At 31.6% G+C, this 20,454-nt stretch overlaps 1 protein-coding gene across 1 annotated transcript in view; it reads left to right on the plus strand.

Moving 5' to 3' along the window:
* Positions 1-19,613, plus strand: part of LOC132755542 (uncharacterized) — a 21,574-nt gene extending 1,961 nt beyond the window's left edge. The window contains exons 3-7 of the mRNA XM_060746417.1: positions 8,877-9,008; positions 13,994-14,091; positions 15,133-15,186; positions 16,368-16,524; positions 18,273-19,613. Of these exons, the coding sequence (XP_060602400.1) occupies positions 8,877-9,008; positions 13,994-14,091; positions 15,133-15,186; positions 16,368-16,524; positions 18,273-18,419 (588 nt within the window). The 3' untranslated portion in view covers positions 18,420-19,613. The remainder of the gene's footprint in view (positions 1-8,876; positions 9,009-13,993; positions 14,092-15,132; positions 15,187-16,367; positions 16,525-18,272) is intronic.
* The last annotated feature ends 841 nt before the right edge of the window (positions 19,614-20,454 follow it).

Consider the following 20,454-nt stretch of genomic DNA (forward strand, 5'->3'; position numbering starts at 1 on the left):
TAGTATATGCTAGTAAAATATTTTTGAAAATAATCTTTTTTCTAAAATTGAAATACTTTTTATAATTTCAAGGAAAAATTGTATAATAATAACATATGTTAAAGATAAAACTAACGTTTGAAATGGTTCCAACTCAGTACTTGCATATTTTTAAAAATCAACAGTACATTTACATGAAATATTTAGGTATCGTTAACGGGATAACAGGAAATACGTTTAAGCTATCACGTCCGCGAGATAATCATTGTACTTATGAAAACCATCAGAGCTTTTTAAATATGTAGGATCCTTTATGAAGGCAATTATGTACTTTAAGAATCATCTAATTAGATGTAAATATAATCAGTATTCACTAAGATAGTTATAAAAACTCTACCTAAATAGTTGCCAATTATACCATTATACACCAAAAACAAAGCAGTTGAGTATACTATGCTCTCATAAAGCAAAATACAATATCTTTCGGGAACTACAGGCAAAAGCTCAAGCCGTACGATAATCAAACAGATGTGTCACATGGTTCCATTTAAATGCTTCAAAACAAAGGAAAGCAAGTTCTGTTATCATCGCTGGTTTTATCACTTGCTTCGTTTAAATTATATCGGCGGTCGATCCAACTAACGGACTTTTCAGGATACCTCAACAATAATAACAAGTAGAGATTTTGATGCTAAAGCATCAAGTCGCCGGATAGATATATGATTGTATCATCATAAATAAAAAAAATCAGTTCAATGGTTCTGGTATAAAGAAAAGAGGAACAATAAGTTGAGTAATGTTTATTCATAAACACGTTTTCATTTACTTGCCACGATTATATATTTCTTGCTGAGAGTTTTATGCAATAAATTTATGTTATGTTATAATAAAACATCATATTTGAAGCAAACTTGCCTAGCAGTTTTGTCAAGAAACTGTTATCATTATTAAATAACCAAGTATTGTTTTGCAATCACTAATTTTCGGGAGCTGTTTCGTTTGCTGTTTCGTTTGCTTACATAACTTATAATGATTAATGTTAACGATTTTATTGTATAAGTATAACTACATGTCATATATCAATTAATACTGCTTGATGGCCTGGTGGTAAGTATGGCGAAGTTGTAACCTTCATGTAGTAGGCGCAAGTTCGAATCTCAGACAAATCCTGTGTGTAGTTTTCATAAATTGATTTTTATTATATCTTTTAACTTTATGAAACATAAGTTGATAAATCGTGTGTTTCACTTCTAGCACTTTTTTATTTCATAATTTTGATAAACGGTCAAGTTTTGCAAAATACAAAAAGTATTATAAAAGAAAACATTAAAGATCACTTAATTGAACCTACAGTCTTAAATTTGAAACTAACTTAAAATCTAACACCTTGTCATCGAGGCTTGTAAAGCAAGTGATATGATTATAATTCTACTTGTAATTCTACTTTATACATATACCGTTGTACCATATATTTGAAATCCGTATGGTTTTTTTCAGCCTCCAATAATTACCGACAAATTATTACCGATCATCGAATATTTGCAAAGTGACTATGGAAATATTTATGCTTAATTATTGCATAAAACAATGCAATTCTACTATAAATGTGGTGTCTGCATAAAAAAATTCTTATGCACTATCGAAAAAATATATTATTTAGCTGATATTCCTGTTAATTGCCTTTCAGTGCGATAAACTATCAACACACGTATTCTCTTTGTATCCAATACGATTCCGGCCCCTACTGTCATAACGAGATTTTTCATACAAAATTACTTTGATTTGCACTTTATCAGCTGGCAACCATTCAAAAGTTATAATAAAAAAATAGAATAAGTCTCATAAGATTCAAACAACCAGATAATTTAAAAAGTGTCATTTCAAATATCATGCATGATTTATTTATCATAAAATAGCAACGCTTAACACTTTAAAAAAAGTAAAATCATCCCTAAATTCAATGACTGGTCCATAGGGATACGTCATTAATTCATTTTATAAAAATTGTAATGTTGCTTTTTACGATGTCAATATTTGAATATTTCATTTCATTGAGCAACATTATTGTATGTTTGAATTTTTGAGATTACTGGAAACAATTGTAGTCTTTAATTGTTCAGTAATTGATATGCTTTTATTTACAGAAATTAATGCCTTCTCCTACCATAGGTATAATATTAAACTGTTACAAATATAGTCGCCGGTTTCTACCGGCGACTAATCAATTAATTCGCAGGTGACCGATTATTAAACCCGCATGATTTCTCAGGCTAAGATAAGCAGTAAGAGACAAATGACAATAAGACTCAATGTCTCACTCACGGAGAAATAATGCCTCGTTAGATACAATTAAATCCTGTCAAAACGATCTCTGACATCCCGGCAGACGTTGATAAATGTGGATGCCAGTTGAGATAAGATAAGATCAATCCTGACAGAAGGCACACATGCCTTGTCAATTTAATCTTCCCTTACATGCATGTACAGTCCCCTTACAGGTAATTCACTTTCTTAAATGCAGATAAAACCTAAAATGGCAAAATATACCTTAAGGGGTAGGCAATAGCTTTATATGTATAATTCCCTCCAACACCTCTTCACTAAGGAGTTCTGAAGAGAATAACAAGGAAAATCAATTATGTTCTGTTTGATCCCAATTGATGTATGTAAAAGTCTCGTAGATGTTAAATTAATAATCTTTACAATCGAACAATGTTTGATCTTGCAAGGCAATTAGGACTATATGAAATAGGTCGATCAGCTAATTAAGAGGGTAATATTCGAAATTCTTGACATTTTTTCACAGTCGTTCAGGTGACACAACTTCTTGGAATCGTGTTACTATTTATGGTAACAAACGTTAGGGAAAAAAACTACTTTTGAACATTTTATTTGACATTTGGGGTCTAAAATATGAATAAAGAAAAATAAAGCTAAAAATTGAACATCAATTCAGTGTAACAGTATGTTTATTTCCACAACAAATATTTCCATGGTAACAATATCATGGCGATAATTATCGAACTCATGCATACAGCTAAGTAAGGTATTAAATTGTGGCCTTTAAGATCATTGACACTCCAGTAAGATTATCTCAGGTGCGCACCTATGATATCATTTCAGTTTACTTGCAAAAATATCTTCAATGTCCAAATATGTAGAATATTATAAATATAGATTCAGGGATGAAAAAAAGATCTTAAAATTTTCAGCAGTAAAAACGTGCGCTACGAACTTTTCTTCAAATTCTTTTATTACGTTTAAAAATCAAATATCGAACTACTATAATTCACCGCTCATTAGTCTCCATTATATAACAATAATTATGTTCAATGTGTTTTGGAGAATGATTTGTTTGAATGCTCTACGACGCGCGAATCAACGGCGTTATGATACAGAGTAAAAAGTTCCATTTAGAAAAAAATATTCAATTATCGATGTCACATCACTCAATTAATACGACATAGAGACAAACAAGAGTTGACATGCAAAAGTTGCAAATACCCTTGCAAAAGGGTTTGCAAATATTTCAGACAGGTATCGTGAAAAGAAAAAAACAGGAATAAAAGTAATTAATTGCTTAAGATTGTATTTGTAAAATGATGTGCTATATCAGCAAATTACCACCTTATCCTTGGAGGTAGGGACGCGAAACGTCATCTTGATGTGACAGATATTGATGTTAAGTTATTCTAAAATCTTCAAATACATGGCAAATTTACGGTCCGTACACAAATTTGTACCTGTGACCTTAACCTTTTATGTAGTGACATTGGTCTTAGGATGCGACACGCCGTCCTGATATGGTAGACATTTGTGCCTTATATGTAAATATCCTTTAATGCAGATCAAAGTACACAAAGGACACAAATCTGTACCTACAAACTTTTCTCGTGAGAATAATTAACTATAAATGTAACCTTATTCTTGGAAAAAGGGACATAGGTCCTGGGACACGCCTTCTTAGTGTTGTAGTTTATTTAAAATCCATCCTTGCATGAGAAAGTAACAGTCTTGACACGAATGGGTGAATATTTAAACTCTTATTGTGAGAACCTGTAAGTGTGACCTTGAATAATAAAAGTACGAAGTATTGAAAGTCATTATCCGGGCACGAAGTATAAAACTTTAGGGACATCCCTCGCGTAAGAAATAAGCACCACATTTTTATTACCAGGCGGAAAGTGCCAGTCCACAGATAACCTTTAGCTACAGAGACGAATTAATAGTGATCATCATGGTTTTTAAATTGAAAAACGGAATGGCTTTCATTCTCGGTTTGAGCATAATATTTTATACAGGGTATGGTTTGGAAATAACGACAGGATATTTTCGCGTCAACACTCACAGCAAAGATTTAAACTCGTGTGCAGTAAAGCTTTTAAGCAAGGTAATGTTTCAACAAAACATTTTTCTTCATTTATGATTTATATTTATTTCATTTATGTTTGGAGCATGTTATGTTATTATAGTGTATTCAGATATTGTTAAAACTTACGTTGAGGGGCATACTCATATACTTTTAAATTAGTTATCATTAAAACATAACAAAAATATAACCTTTATGACTTTGCATAATTTGTTGATGATCTTATTGATACAACTCAGCTTTTTATGATCTTATTAATATATGACTTCAAGGACTGTTTTAACAATACAAAATGGTTGTTGAAATTTTGTACATTGACTTGATTTAGCTGCCCTTAAAAGAAACAAACTTTTCTATATTAAGAGCAAAAAAAACAACAAAAAAAAAAAAAAAAAAAAACACACTCGAAAACGTGTTAATTATCAGATCAAATTTAAAAGATCAATCAATTTATGCATCGCTTTAGCGTAAAGTTTATTTTTTTGACAATCTTTGATTCGTAAATAATGATTATTAAAAACGGACTCATTATCAACAAATGTACTAGAATCAAGTCTGAAAGATCAGTTTACTAGATAAATTATAGGCTAAAACAATCGGAGTTGTGAATTCACGTGACTTTCGAACATAAAATAAAGGTGAGAATATGTCTCGATTATCATAGATTTAAATATTTCGTAAGTATCTTTTTTACTTATTTAGATTTTTTTAATTAAAATGCATTAACCTAGACGCAGAAAATTTTAACTTTGGTTTTAACCACCATTGCGTATTTAAATTTTAATTATGCAATAATCAACGTCAACTATGAAAGAAAAGTCTGGAAGAAATCGTTCCCCCGGAAGCACCGAAAACAACTAGGGCCGATTCGGCTTGCAGCATGTTACCTTTATATGTTGATTATTTATCATTGATTACATCAAAATAATGATAATTAAAGAATTTTATCACTCAATGATTTAAGTTATCTTATAATTATGCTTTAAAATGTATATTGAGATAAGTAATCAATAGACAATTAATGAATTATTTCTAAGGTATAATAGTAAATAACTTTATTGATCAAGAACTTTTACAGTTTGTTTACGGTCTTACTAAATGAAGATAAAAGTGACTTAATCAAACTTAATTTACACCAATCGTTTTTAAACAACGTTCAACCTACCTACACAAACATTGCTTTAAAATTACTTTTAAAACAATTGGTTTTCACAATTTGATACATATTCATAAATCATCGTATTATTAACTGATATAAATATTAACTAGTTTAAATATTATAAATGAGCTGAAACATCTCGCGAAAAATGGATGCCGATTTTTCCATAGTGGTCAGTTTGAATGAGGGTAAATCGTGCATTAACAAATATTCATAAAACGATAAAGTATTTACAAATGAGTAACATAAAATCAATAAGAAATTTATATCTCATCTTTTATTAAAAAGAATTTTGATTATTTTATTATGAAAATACAGTTTACAGCTTATTCATCAATCTTCTTGATGGCAGGTAACTGCGACTAAACGGGTTCGAATAACTACAGTCTATGCATATTTTTCATATGACCTAAATTTTGTTCGTGCAAAACCAGACAAAACTTATTTTTCTTTTCAATTTTCATATTTTTTTATTTTTTTAAAAAGACACGATCATTTTGCTTTGTGATCTAGTTGTTAATGCGTCATCGGCCTATATGCATTGTAATCAGATTTTATGAAAGGGCAATTGCAATTTCTCGTGACTTTTCGTCTGTCATAATAGCCGATCATTTATATTGGTATATTGGTGTTTGATTATCAAAAATGAAATGTCGGATATGTACAATGAATAGCAAACTGGAGAAGCTCGCAATGCAAACATATTCAAATAATATTATCTTATCAGTCAATTTATCGCTATACGTTTTTTTGTGTTTTTAATCATGTGGGTAAGTATGCATGTTACTGCTGTTCCTATAAATAGAATGATGACCTTAACATTGCGAAAGTCCAAAAAATCTATTTATAGAAGTATTTTTAGTTTAACGAAACGGTCATTCGTGTCGCGCTATGATAATAAATAACGAACTGGAGAATTTTGCAGGAAATAAAATGCAAACATATTCAAACAATTAATTGCACTCTTAATAAATTTATAGAAAAAATTTAAATAGGCCATTTTTACGAACTGTTAAATCATAGTTATATAATTTCGAAATTGTCTCTTCTGTAGGTCTCTCCAGTTTTCTTTTTTACGGCCCTGATTGCACTTATGACATTTTTACCGTGAATATTTAAATATACCTAGTTCATAGCTTTAAATGTCGCTTTTATTTTGATGTTGTGCGACAGTTAACTGGTGTAGCAGTAGTACACTATAGTTCAAGTGTCAAGCTGACACTGTTCTTTATTTCTTTGAAGGCAATCGATTTTATGGAAGTTTGAGTGGAATGTTTACTTGCCGACATTTTTACAACAGAAACTTTCGTCTTCAGTTTTAATATGAGTAGTTAAGGGTTTATAAATAGGAATGTAAACACACCGGTGGGTCAGACGATGTTTTCGGAGTAATTCATTAAAATAGTAGATTGAACTTTCTAAATCAATTAACATTCTTTGTTCATTTTGAGTACTATTTTGTATGTTCCAACTGGGTCCAATTTGAAAGACCCTGGTTCCAAAGATAATACCAGATAAACTTGAAATTCTATCAAATAACAAATATTAATGATAATATCCAAAAATTCCCTCTTTATAATAAAAAAAAATTATACCCTATAGGAGGTATATTTTGGATATTGTAGACCTGTATATTTTCAATTGGATATTATCGTTAAAATTGAAAGAATTTCAATTTCCTGTGGAAAAAAATATTAATATGCTAATCTCTTGCATGTCTACCAAAGTTCATGATGAACAATGTCTTTTTTAGCCCATTCATAAATAATACTTATAAAATTCTGGTAATTAACCATTGGAAGTATATATGAATATCTGGCCATACGATGTTCTACTAGTTCAACTTCACCTGCTGCATTTCTTGCTTGGACCCCTTTGATGTATTTAGATGTTTTATGCATTTGTTAATATGTTAATATGTTTATATGAATGTATACACGCCATTTTTGTTTATGGCAATAGACATTATGTTTGTGCCTTAATAAAATCTTGAATCTTGAATCTTGATGCTTTGCATCAATGCTTTTCTTGTTTTAGTAATAGACTGATCGCAAGTCAGGTGGTTTAATCCAGTTAAGGAAAAACCGTAGTTACTTTCAGATGGTTTCAGTAACGAACTAGAAGGAGTGTCTTTATGCTATAGCTTTCTACACAGTCGAACTAGAATAAATTATTTATAAACTAAAGACCAGATTATTTTTTGATCATCTTACAAAACCAGTCATTATGGGAATCTGCGTCCCAGTAAGATGCTTGAATAATTTAAACAGTCATCAATCTCATGACAAACAAACCTTTTTTTATATACCTTTTAAAGGTAATATATATGGTTTAAAAATTTCGGTCTTCGAAGAAAATATTTATTTTAATTTACATAAAGATATTGATGAATGTATACTTTATGATTGCAATTATTTTGGTAACGAATTTCCCTATCGCCTTTAATTGTAAGTATTTAAAGTAGCGACATAAGGATTGATTTAGTTAGAATTTGAATAGCTTATAAAGACCCGAAGGAAAGATATCTTGGCTAAATTTATTTTTTTTATAGAGAAACGATTTTTAACCAGAAGGTACAAAATAGTTCTACTTTAACTTAAATTACTAAAATAATTTTTTAACATTTACAATTTTCATTGCTTTAACTGTGTGCGTGTGTGCCTGCGTGCGTGTGCGTGTGAGCATGCGCGTTTGTGTATTTGAATAATTACATATTTTGTCTTCGACCCCTGCCTCATGCATGCATGATGGGGAAAAATTGTACATTTAACTGACAAAGGTAGATGTGTCGCTTTAAAAAATTACGTGCCCATAGATCTTAGGTCAAGGTCACAATAAGAGACTTTATTTAATGTTTTTGTCATACGTTGTGAATTTTAGTTAAGAGTTCGTGTCCGTAAACTTATCTGTAAGTCTTGGTAAGTATCAGATGACACTGTTTCCCTCAAGAGACCCTAGTCCCTTACCCAAAGGCAATGTCGCATCACGGGATTTCACTCGTGTAAATATAGTCTTCAGTACAGGTTAAGGCTGTATGGACCAATGTCAGACAAACCGAGTCTAAAATGTTATTGTAATTCGTTGCAATAAATGCTTCCGATGGATTACACCTTTAGAATTATATATTATATTATATTATATATGTATGATAGGTTTTTAAAAGGAATTATTACACATGATCACCATAAAAATACAAAGTTGTACTTGGAGTTAAAAATGTCAAATGGCAGGGATATCTGTTCGTGTGGTGAAGTTTCTAGTTCCCCTTAATAATGTTCTTTGTATGGATTCCATTAATATGTTTTACCTTTTTCTTTACCGTTTGAAATAAATTTGTCTTGTAAAATTGTTCATTTGTTCTTTATTTAGCCAGGACATGGCGTTCGTGTGTCCGAGGAAACAGATAAATGTGAAGAAACAACATCCGATGATCCTAAAAAAGCGGGATATATCTATGCAGAAACAAATGTCTTTGAAAAGAAATTTACCAAGCCTGTAAATGTAAGTATGTTACCAATTCATTTCTTCAATAAAATGGTTTTAATAACCCTTTTCTTTACTTAATTTCCCAGGTATTTATATACATATATATATATATAATTTATTTAATTATGAAAAACAGCAAATACCTTGTACATATTAGTCAATTAAAACATTAATATTTCTGCATATTTCCAAGTCTCTTTATTTCTATCGACCAAAGTGATTGTGTAAATTCTTTTAGTTGGAAATACTCTTGGAAGACACTCATGTAAACCATTTAAAACTTCGGTGTAGTTATAGAAAGAGCATCTAAACACAAGGCTATCTGATTTTTTTACGGAATACCGTGAGGGCATTCGTGGTAATTCGTTAAAATACAGAGGGCGACAATGCACTAGAGCGACAGTGCGGTGACGACAATACGACAATGCCATGACGACAATGCGACAGTGCGATAGCAATAATGCGATAACTCCATAGTACAATGACGACAGAGCGATAGTGTTATCGCACTGTCGCCATCGCTCTGTCGCATTGTCGTCATCGCATTATCGCACTGTCGCCATCGCACTGTCGCACTGTCGTCATCGCGTTATCGCATTGTCGACTCTTGCCTTCTGCTGGCGATTAAGCTGACGGTATAGAATATGGGATAATTTTACTTTTGTCAATAAATCTTTTCTTCTTGTTTTTTCTTTTCCTTTTCATAATTTTTCTTTTCTGTATACTAATAATGTTTAAATAAAATCATAAATTAATAATAAGAAACGTTTTATATATGAATACTGAAAGAGTAATAAATAGACAGAAAATGTAATAAATTGTGTGAAACTTTTTTATACAATGTAATAGAAATATATCAGATGAAAATGATCTGATGTTGACATTTAAAAGATGCAAAAAAATTGAATCATTGTTTCTTACTTGTATAAAGAAGACGAAATAATTTTATTCATAGATCGTCATGAGTGTTTTTATTGTTTTGTAAGATGTATAATGTATTATATTACTAACATTGTGAATAAAGATACATGTTATTAGAAATATACGTCAACACATAATTTTTTCTATATATCTAACATAAGTGGTCAACAATTTTCATTATAAGATTAACTTAACGGCAGATCCTACTATAAGTATAACTGGTCAGCATATTATACTGAAGCCAACTGAATCCGCTGCTGGACATAGTGAGACAATGTGTTTCAAAGTTGAAAAACACATCTACCCATTATATTTATTCCGGCAAAATTCTTACTGTTTAACTTATTTTTTAAGGGAAACGTGCTATGGCGTCAGTGCGAGAACGCGATGACGACAATACGATAATGCGACAGTGCGATAGTGCGATGACGACAATGCGATATTGCGATGTCGACAGTACGATAGTACGATGGCGACAACGCAATAGTGTTATCGCACTATCGTTTTATTGCCATTGCATTATCGCACTGTCGTCATCGCGTTATCGCACTGTTGCAATCGCATTATCGCACGGTCACCATCGTACTATCGCATTGTCGCATTATCGTTCTGTCGTCATTGCTTTGTCGCACTATCGTCATCGTACTATCGCACTGTCGTCATTGCACTGTCATATTGTCGTCATCGCACTATCGCACTGTCGCCCTCAGGATTAGAAAGTCTAACCACGATGGCCCTAACGGTATTCCGTATTTGTTCGATATTTGATGGATTTTCTTATTTGTTTAATATTAGGCAAAATTAAAACTGTTTCCATGCCTTTAAAATATAAGACCCCAGACAATGTAACCACTGTACGAGCATCTGAATCTGAGTTTTCCTATTCCCTGTCTTCACAATAGAAAAACCTTCACAAAATGTAGCTTATCAACGTGCATGCTCTATTTTCATCCAGTAACTGGAGTGAAGGTAACTAATTCCTGCACAAAACGTAACGCATTTCGGTAAACTATAAAATCTGACACAATCTCAGTAGAAAGATATCCAACATGTAATACAAGTACTATATATCTGCCGAAGGGACCAGAGATCAGGTTCGAGAGTTCGAGCGATCGGTGTTCGAGCAATCCGAGGTAGAACAATATATATTATATAGGAATTTTGCCGGGACTGGGCGATGAGTTCGAGCAAAGGGAGGTATTCGAGCGATCCGAGTTCGAGCGAACGAATTTTAACTGTATACAATAGTCACTTGTCTGTTATATTCACAATCCAAAACCCCAAAATAAAGTGGAAGGTCTTATAAAGGTTTGCCTTGCTCAGACTTTAATGCTTAGACATTTTAAGTACGGCATATCAAATCTTGATATGAATATATAAACAACTCATTAAGACTTTTTATTTACTTCTAATACGGATATGTTTTAGCTATATTTGTGCTAAGAAACATCACAATGAGTAATAAATTAGAAAAAAAACAACACAATAAAGAAAAAAAATAGAATCCCTTAAGAATGTCCAAACGCAGTGTAGCAATACCACGTGACATTGACGTCATTTTCGGCATCATTTTCAAGACAAATGTGCTCGATTCGGAAAAGAAAATAGCCGTAAATATTTTATTTCTGTACCAATTTTTTTTGGGATATGCACCAGTCTACGGGGAAAAATATAAGCTTTCCACTGAATATTGAATATTCGTCAGTTTATAAGCCGTTTTATCAAACACTTTGCATAACCTTGGAAGTTGCTTGTATTAGAGCGGGCTTCAGTTGCAATCTATTTCGTTTTCTGGCGTAAATTGGTCTACGTCATGATTAATAGGTCAGATTTACATAAACCGGGGGTACAGACAGCAAAATCCTACCTTAATATGTTTATATGTTTATTATTAATGGCGTAAATCTTGCCCTTTTCTTCAATTATCATTTCTGGCACCAGTTCAAAGTCGAAAAAAGGACTACAGTTTAAAGCAGATTTTAGAATCCGTTGCAATTGCAAAGCAACATGCCTTCCGTTCTCGTTAACCAAAAAAACATTTTATTTCGTATACGATTTATATAAATACAAACGAATATTTACATGATTTTTACTCGATGCGCTATAAGTGTTTTAAAAGTCGTAATATTGTTGTCTGTATTTGTAAAGAAATTGATTGGCTCTTTCACGGTAATGATTATGAAAAATCTATTAGTGTCATGTAGCAATACTAAACGTGGAATATTCAAAATAGAGAGAAAACAGAAACCTTAAATATCGCCCAAAATGGCAAAAATTGAAAATGTTGCAGGCTCGGTTTGACTTACTAGTAGCTAGCCTGTGCAATGAACGTGCACATTCAGGATCACTGCCATTTGTATGCTGTGAAAAGGGTTACGCCTCAACGCGGCAATTTTAAAATCAAAGGTTATTTTTTTGTAAAGAGTTATTTATACGTATAACCATATACATGTACATGCTTTGTGATAGACCATGTAGCAATGTTTTAGTATGATATTATCAGCTTTTTAACACAGTGGCACTATTTTTACTTAAGAACACTTAACACTATTTATTTTGATATTACATTTATTTCTGTTGATAAACTGCATATCTAACAAATTTAGTTACTTATATCAATCAACCCAGCTTTAGAGCTCACCAATACACATTGTAAAGAGAAGAAGGGAACGGAATATTTATGGTTTGAAAACATTTAAATCGAGTAGAATTTTTTAACAATAATGTCTCTTTCAACTGAATAAAAACGATAGGGCTATATGGGACTATTTCTTATCGATGTGGTCATTGGCTGTAAATGCATGGATTATTGGACGCAGCATGACCTGCAGATGTCATCAACAGGATTTTTGTAGCATTTTAAGATTTAAAAAAGGACCACATATTAAAATCTAAAACATGATAAACATGATGCATATACCGAATAAGTGAATTGTCTGATATGTAAATTAAGAAGTAAGTCATTTGACAGTTGAAGGATAAAAATTGAATATGCTCTTCAAAATGTAATCATAATTGTTAGCTATCAACTATTCAATGGACGCATCAGTGTCATATGGACCCTAGTCATAGATCTTGCTGGTGCTGCTATTATATATTTATTGATAATCATTGTTATTTCCGTCTTTTTGAATGTTTTGTTTCAAGAAATTTGACTGTGATCGATGGTTTTTGGTTTGTAAAATCATTTATCTGTTTACTATTTTCTACTTTGTTTACTCAACATGGCGTCCATTCCTGTTCTTTATTGGCGACTCATGGTTTTTTTGATAAATACAGAATCATAAGTAATGCAACTAAGTAACAATACTATCAGGTTTACACGGCAAAGATCCAAGTTATGTAATTTTAGGCAATTATTTTTAAAATTGTTCTACACAAAAAAACAAAATCTGACTGATATAGTTTAATAAGCATAAAATGTCAACGTCATGTTAATGCGCGCGACAATTAGATTCATGGTTTTAATACCGATACATGTGCACAGTACTTAAATGTGAATTCGTTTATCAAACTTTATAGAAATTTATTATTTGGCAATTCCAGAAACAATATATACCTTTTAAAAGTCACTTTTGAGCACAGAAGAACCTATTCGTCACATTCACGAGTGTAAGTGTTTGTCAGTGTTTAACTCGCGTTAAAGTGTAACCTTTTCCGTAGCATACAAAAGTTTTTTTTTATTTTAACTTTTTCTCTCACTGAGGCCACATATATTTCTTATCAATTTTGCCAATGTGAAATAGAATAAAACATTTACTACATAGGATAAGATGAGCAATACTTTAAACATCTTCAAAACGAAACCAAAATATTTCTTTCGACAGGACTAAATCTACATGATTTGACGTGCACTATTGCGATACAAGTAAGTGTTATTACAATATAATAAAAACACGAGCTTTATCTACAAAATGTAAATTCATTCTCCTAAAATCCTTAGCACAATTGCTGTCTTCATGATTGTGCAATGAAAATTGACCTAGAAACAACTTGACCCTACATTTAGTTGTCACTGATGACATCATTTTAATGTCCATACTTAAGAATTTTATTACATAAAATGTTCTTTTTTTCAGATCTTTGAACCCATATTTTGGAAAAATGTTAAAGGGATCGGACAAGGCTTTAGATTTGACTTGTTTTTGTCTAGTCCAAGCGGTGAACTTAGTGAAATGTAAGTTTTTATTTATATTTACATCGTATATTATTTTGCTTTAATTTTTTACTTTCCTATTTCCTCATTTCTTCCAAGGATCTCATTAACTAAACTTTATAGATATCTTAATTATAGTTAATATTTCTTATGTTTTTATCGTGGAAATGTTGTTTTCGTTACCTTCTACGGAAATTGTACATAATTTACTAAGTATCGTTTAAACAGTGATTGAGTGGTAAGGCTAGATGTGTATTACCAAATATTTAATTCATTAATGCCCACTATTTCAAAATAGTTTTTGAAAAAAGTGTTGAACATAATAGAATTTCAAATTTAGAATTAAGAATGTAATTTCAAATAAAAAGGAACAAAATTTCTGGTTTCATCTTTTATGAATCTTTGAACGTTTTAATGATAAGTATTGCCCTCCATCTTAACCCAATAAAACAATAGTTTACAAATAGGCCCTCTTTTAGTATGTTATTTGATTGCATGCATGTTTCCTTATTTGTTGATTGTTTCTATCTTAACTGCGCTGATTGATTCTTTAAAGCTTTGTTTTGAATATATGTATGTTTAAGTCTATTTAACAAGCAGTGCTGCGAAAATACCAAACAGGGCTTAATTCCTAATCAGTTACAAATTATTTATCATTTAATGATTAACCTGTCCGTGCTCTGTCTTTGCCCTGTCCTGTTTTTGTTTGGGGTCAGCTTGGGCTCCTTGCTATTGGTTCTTATTGCTGGGTTATATATGGGGGTTGCGTTCATTGGACGCCGCCTTTCCTTGTTGATCTTGCTTTTCATATTTTAGTCATGTTAGTTGAGTGAGAAACTAATTAATTATTTAACCCGGCTGCTTGTCTAATTTGATGTATATACGTTGTTTATTTGTTCAGTTATAAACACATATTTATTGGTTCGAACTTTCACCCACATTTGGCCTCACATTATATATAAAGTAGGATTTTATAATTTACACTTTCAAGTACTACGTCTGTAAATTTGTTTATATATTTATCTATAATCCAGGCTTTATCGGGAACATTTTATTTTGCAGCAACAACGCCATTTCAGTCAAGTTTGAAAATTCGTCACACGCACTCAATGTCGAGTAAGTTTTTCTATTTTTTTATTTTTAAAACTATTTATCAAAATGTCTTTATATTTCACATACTGATAGTCAAAAACAGTAAGTGACCCCTATTGGTTTTGGGGTCACTAGGTCAAAGGTCATGGTGACAGGGTTCTTGAGTGGCAGTTATGTTTATGCTGAAAGCTTAAATCACACAATCTTCATATTTCTAATATTGATTGGTTATAACTATAAGATGACACCTATTGATTTATGGTCACTTGTTCAAAGGTCTAGGTCACAAGGGCCTTAAATGTCAGAATGGTTTCCACTCATTATCTTGAAAACTATCACAAATACTTCATTATTTTTCTTAATCAATAACTGAACACTTCCATGTACCCATTTATGACAAGTTACTATGACAAAATAACCAATAATGTGAGTCAAGGGCTAGAAAGGGGGGGGGGTATATGTGTCGTTTGACATTTCTTGTTGCCATGTAGTTGATTGCATGTCCATGGCTCTTGCTAAGGGACGGAGCTATTACATATTATCTAATATACAAATAAAATGTTAAAGATTGGAACAAGAGGACAATGGCTAGTAATTGCAATCTATTTTTAACATGACATATTCTACTTATTCAATACTGTGTTAAAAATATGGTTTGTTATTTGAGAAGTCTCCATGGCAAGCAAGCCCTATCCAACTTTAGGTTATAATCCTGCAATTTAAGGAGTATTTCGTTTGAATAACATGCATTGCAAGGTTTTGTTTATTTTAATTCTTAGTTTCGCTTTTTGCTCGTCATGAAAAACAAGAATAATTACAAAGGATTTTTGACATAGAATTATGCTTTTGAAAAATATTGATAAGCAAATTGAGATATGAATTTCATCATAACATCTTCATTCTCGTCAAATTTATCATCATTCTCCTCTTTTTCATGTTTTGTATACTTTACCATGATCATCATCATCATCATCATCGTATTTGCTTTCATCAGAAGTATTATCATAATCAATATCATCTTCTTCATCATCAGGAACATCGTCATCATCGCTATTATCAGTATCAATTGCAGTTTTATTATCAACTTTTCCGCCATGACCCTTATGGTCAGAATCCTCATCAAATTCATCATCGTTATTATAATTATTTGTACAGTAACCTTGCACACCATCATCATCCAATTTTATTTCTACTTTATCAAACAGTTTCTTCTCTTCTATGGAAGGGGAGAATGTGCAAATATCCGAATATGAACAACAGTCTGATGACGTTGGCAGAATTGTGCATAAGGAATTGTCAACTGAAAAACCAGCAGACAACATCTTAAAATTGTCAATACTTGCGCAAGGTGATTCTCTGAAGGTAAACCAGTTTAATAATATTTTTAGATTTAACGACGTTTTCCATTAGCATACTATGATGAATAATGCAATTAGCCTAGTTTGTTGTGTTTTGAATGATTATGATATGATTTCTTTTTGAAATATATTTTGTAAAGACGATTAGAAATATATTTGGGATGTTTGTACTACTTGTCCGGGGTAACTCGCAAATATGTTTTTTTCTTGACAAATAATTTTAAGATAGACCATTTGTAATGCATGACCTCCACTTTGAAGAATATTCAACTAGGCTAGAATCACTCGCCAACTATGTTGAAATTGAAGGGGTTCAAAAACGGAAGGGGCAACGTTTTTTCTTTCTTTTTTTCTTTTTTACATAATTTATGTATCTCTCTGATCCCTTATGGAAGAAAAAAGTGTTTGATTTAAATTATATAATCAATGTAGGTATTTATTTGCTAAATAATAACAAAATTTATAGCAAACTTAATACCAGATATTTTTTCAAGTTGAATAAAATAAAAAAAATACACGGTAAAAGTATTTTTTATTGCGCATGAGCAACCAATATACATTTTAGAAAACAGCCCCTCATTGTGATATATTTTAGTGATGTTTTGAAGAAGGCTTTTGAAATAGGGAAATGGTCAAATAAGTGTTTAAAGTGGGTAGGGTAGGGTAACAGTTTTATACATATTAAGAACATTTTGTTTAGAAACTAACATTTTGCTTGTGATATTTGTTACCTGAATGTTACTATTTGTTTCTTAAAAATAAGTAATAGGAAAACATTTTTTATAATGATGATATTATAGATTATTAAGAGTTTCCTCATTTCTGAAAATAAGCCCTTCTAATGACAAAGTCTTAGTTCAGAAATATATCCATAACTCATAAACCACACTGTAAATTTTATTTAAAATGTTCATACATGTGACCTTGATGATATATAACTGTCCTATGTTGTCAATTTTACAGTTTCTTATAGTGTCCATTACCCATGGTCTACCTTCATTGTAACAACTACAAAAAGAAAAGCTATTAGACGCTATCAATACAATTTGAGCTTTAATTCGAAATACAATAAATCGATTTTTAATTTGATTACATATAAGTACAACTTTTTATGATATTTTTTTATTATTTTTCCGCAAGTGCTCTTATTGATATTTGTAAAAACTTAATATCTATGTTTTCAAAATTTTGGACCTCCGTTGAGCCTCTTAAAAACTGTTTTTATATAAGTATGACGACTGTCCTTATTTGATTGCTTTGTTATGGTAGTTTTATTTTCATAATGTTCTCCTTAAGTTTAAATTAAGTCTCACTTATGCTGACGTGTATTGCTTATATTTGCAACATTTAAACATTGTAGGAATAATGTTTCGTGCATAATTTGTTCAATCCTTTAAGTTAGGCAGACAACAGTAATGCAGTACGCAAACGCCCTGTCAGTCTGAATTTACGATAGTAAAAAGTTATGTTTTATTAAAGTTGGGTCGGACATGATCACGGATGTTAAGACAGTTAAGATGTGTAATCGGATGCATGTTCAAGTTATTTTGTCGTAATAAATTAGACTTTTGAAGACTTTGAAGATCCCGTCCTTGCCTTACATAAACAGTACATCGAATCATCTCTGTATGAATATTTACTTATTTCATGCCTTTGTTGTTGCTGCTGCTTTTGATGTACTTGTTTTGGATGTTGTTTTTGTTTTGATTTTTTTTCGTCTCATGATGCTAACTATACAAAATATTATTTCAGGTAATATTGGACAACAAAGAAGTCTTCACACAGCGCCTGCAAATCATTAACACTAACAGCTTACAGCAGTTTAGTGTGAACATCTTCCACAAACCTATAGGAACAACGATGCTACTGTTTCATGGTTATTGCTTGAATATCGAGTAATGTCTGATTATAAAGCCGACAAGCACTCCCATCGGGCGGTGACGAGTCTATGCGACAAATGTCAGATATTTTACCGTATTTTATCATATTTGAAACTCTTTACCTGAATAAATTAATTTATAAGGGAATTAATGCCTTTACTTCCGTACCTATTTACTTACAATTGCAAACGAACTATAAAACAAATATGTGTGCAAGGGATGAGTTCCATTAGATTTTGCAAGTTGAGATATTCGTTTTAAAACATAAAATATTTACACAGATGTGTACATATGCACTCATTAGGGGCTTTGAATATGACACGTTTGTGCCATGTCATGAAAAGCGACGTTTTATCCCTAAGAGAATGGATGTGCAATGGAACAAAAATAATAAAAACAATAGAAAGGGGAACAGCTAGAGTGAGGCTTGCATATCACAGATAAGACGTCAAAAGACAATTTTTAAAAAAATAAGACAGGATATCTTTAGGCTGAATATAGAGTATTTCAGTAGGAATACTGAAACAACCCAACTAGTTAAAACTCTTAAAGAAGACATTTACTTAAAGTTCAGTTTACTTTTTAGCAAAGTAAACGATTTACTCCCTACCGATAATTTTATTTCCTAAATACATGCGAGTAGCAGTACATAAAAGGGTCAGTGGATATAGAAACCGTATGTAAGTGACAATATCATTATGGAAGCGCCTTACTGCTATTCTTTAGAAGTTTTCATTTTCCACTGGCTGAATGATCATTTGATCTGTTACGTAATATTGTAGCCACTTTTGTAACTCTTGTGTTTTCATCCGTCTTTGATGACAGCTTTGTTGGTGAAAAATATGATGAACAAGATCACGAGGTTAGGTGGCGTTCAATGAACGCAGCACCCACCCGACCCAGTAACTAGAGTCAGTGGTAAGGAGCCCAGGAGGACCCAAAAATGATGTTTTTTGTTACTTCCTTTCATAAGCACAAAATAATGTTTTACTAACTAACTTATTGTAATTTTCTGATTAAATACAATTTTGAAAAATACGTGATACGCGATAGTGTACTGTATTTGTTTTTACTAAATAGTGTAATGAATTTGTTTTTACTAAATAGTGTAATGAATTTGTTTTGACGAATGACTCATCATAGCCGACATTTCAACTTGTCCTCGAGTTCTGGTGAATTACGTGTATTTTAGGAAATAGATTTTTATATTGAACTGCATTTTACATTTTCCTATTTTAAATTAAATTTTGATTCAGAAATATCTGTAAATATTTGAAAGAACTGTTATATGTTAGATTATTAATATAGAAAAAATAGACTGAACTAAGAATAAATGATTAATATTATAAAGCTTGTTAATTTTCTTTCTTATATACTGTTTCTGATAGATAAATTTATTTGTATAATATGTTATACTCTTAGATAATGGCAGGGAAACAAGCATAAATTCGAACCGCTTCAGGCGTTCTTGTGAAGCATAATTGTTGAACTCAAGCACAATTTAAACGACTCGCAAACGTATTCATAAAATTTCTAATATCTTAATAGATAATAACCCTGCTTCAATAGAGGAACTATCAGTATTTAAAACCTTATTTAATATAACCAATAATCTTTCAGTGTTTACACCACGACGTGATGTTTTAATAGATATCATCAATGGAGCAAATCTTATCTTTACAGCCTCGTTGTGTCGCCTCTACGGAGTAGTGGCGACATATAGGGATCACTTCTCCGTCGTCTGTCTGTCCGTCTGTCTGTCTGTCTGTCTGTCCGTCCGTCCGTCACAAAACTTGTCCGGACTACTCCTCATAAACTACTGGTGCAATTTCATCCAAACTTTACAGGAATGATCAGTACCAAGTCTAGTTGTGCATATTGTCAGGATTTTCCGGTTCAATGATTTTTGTCAGAGTTATGGCCCTTTAATAATTTTTAATTTTAAAGTTTGTCCGGACTACTTCTCTTATACCACTAATGCAATTTCAATGAAACTTTACAGGATTGATCTGTAGCTCAAGTCCTTGCGCATATTGCACGGATTTTCCGGTTGA

The sequence above is a fragment of the Ruditapes philippinarum genome, unplaced genomic scaffold, assembly GCF_026571515.1.
Source record: "Ruditapes philippinarum isolate M1 unplaced genomic scaffold, ASM2657151v2 ctg5625_1_1_1_1, whole genome shotgun sequence".
Classification (NCBI taxonomy): domain Eukaryota; kingdom Metazoa; phylum Mollusca; class Bivalvia; order Venerida; family Veneridae; genus Ruditapes; species Ruditapes philippinarum.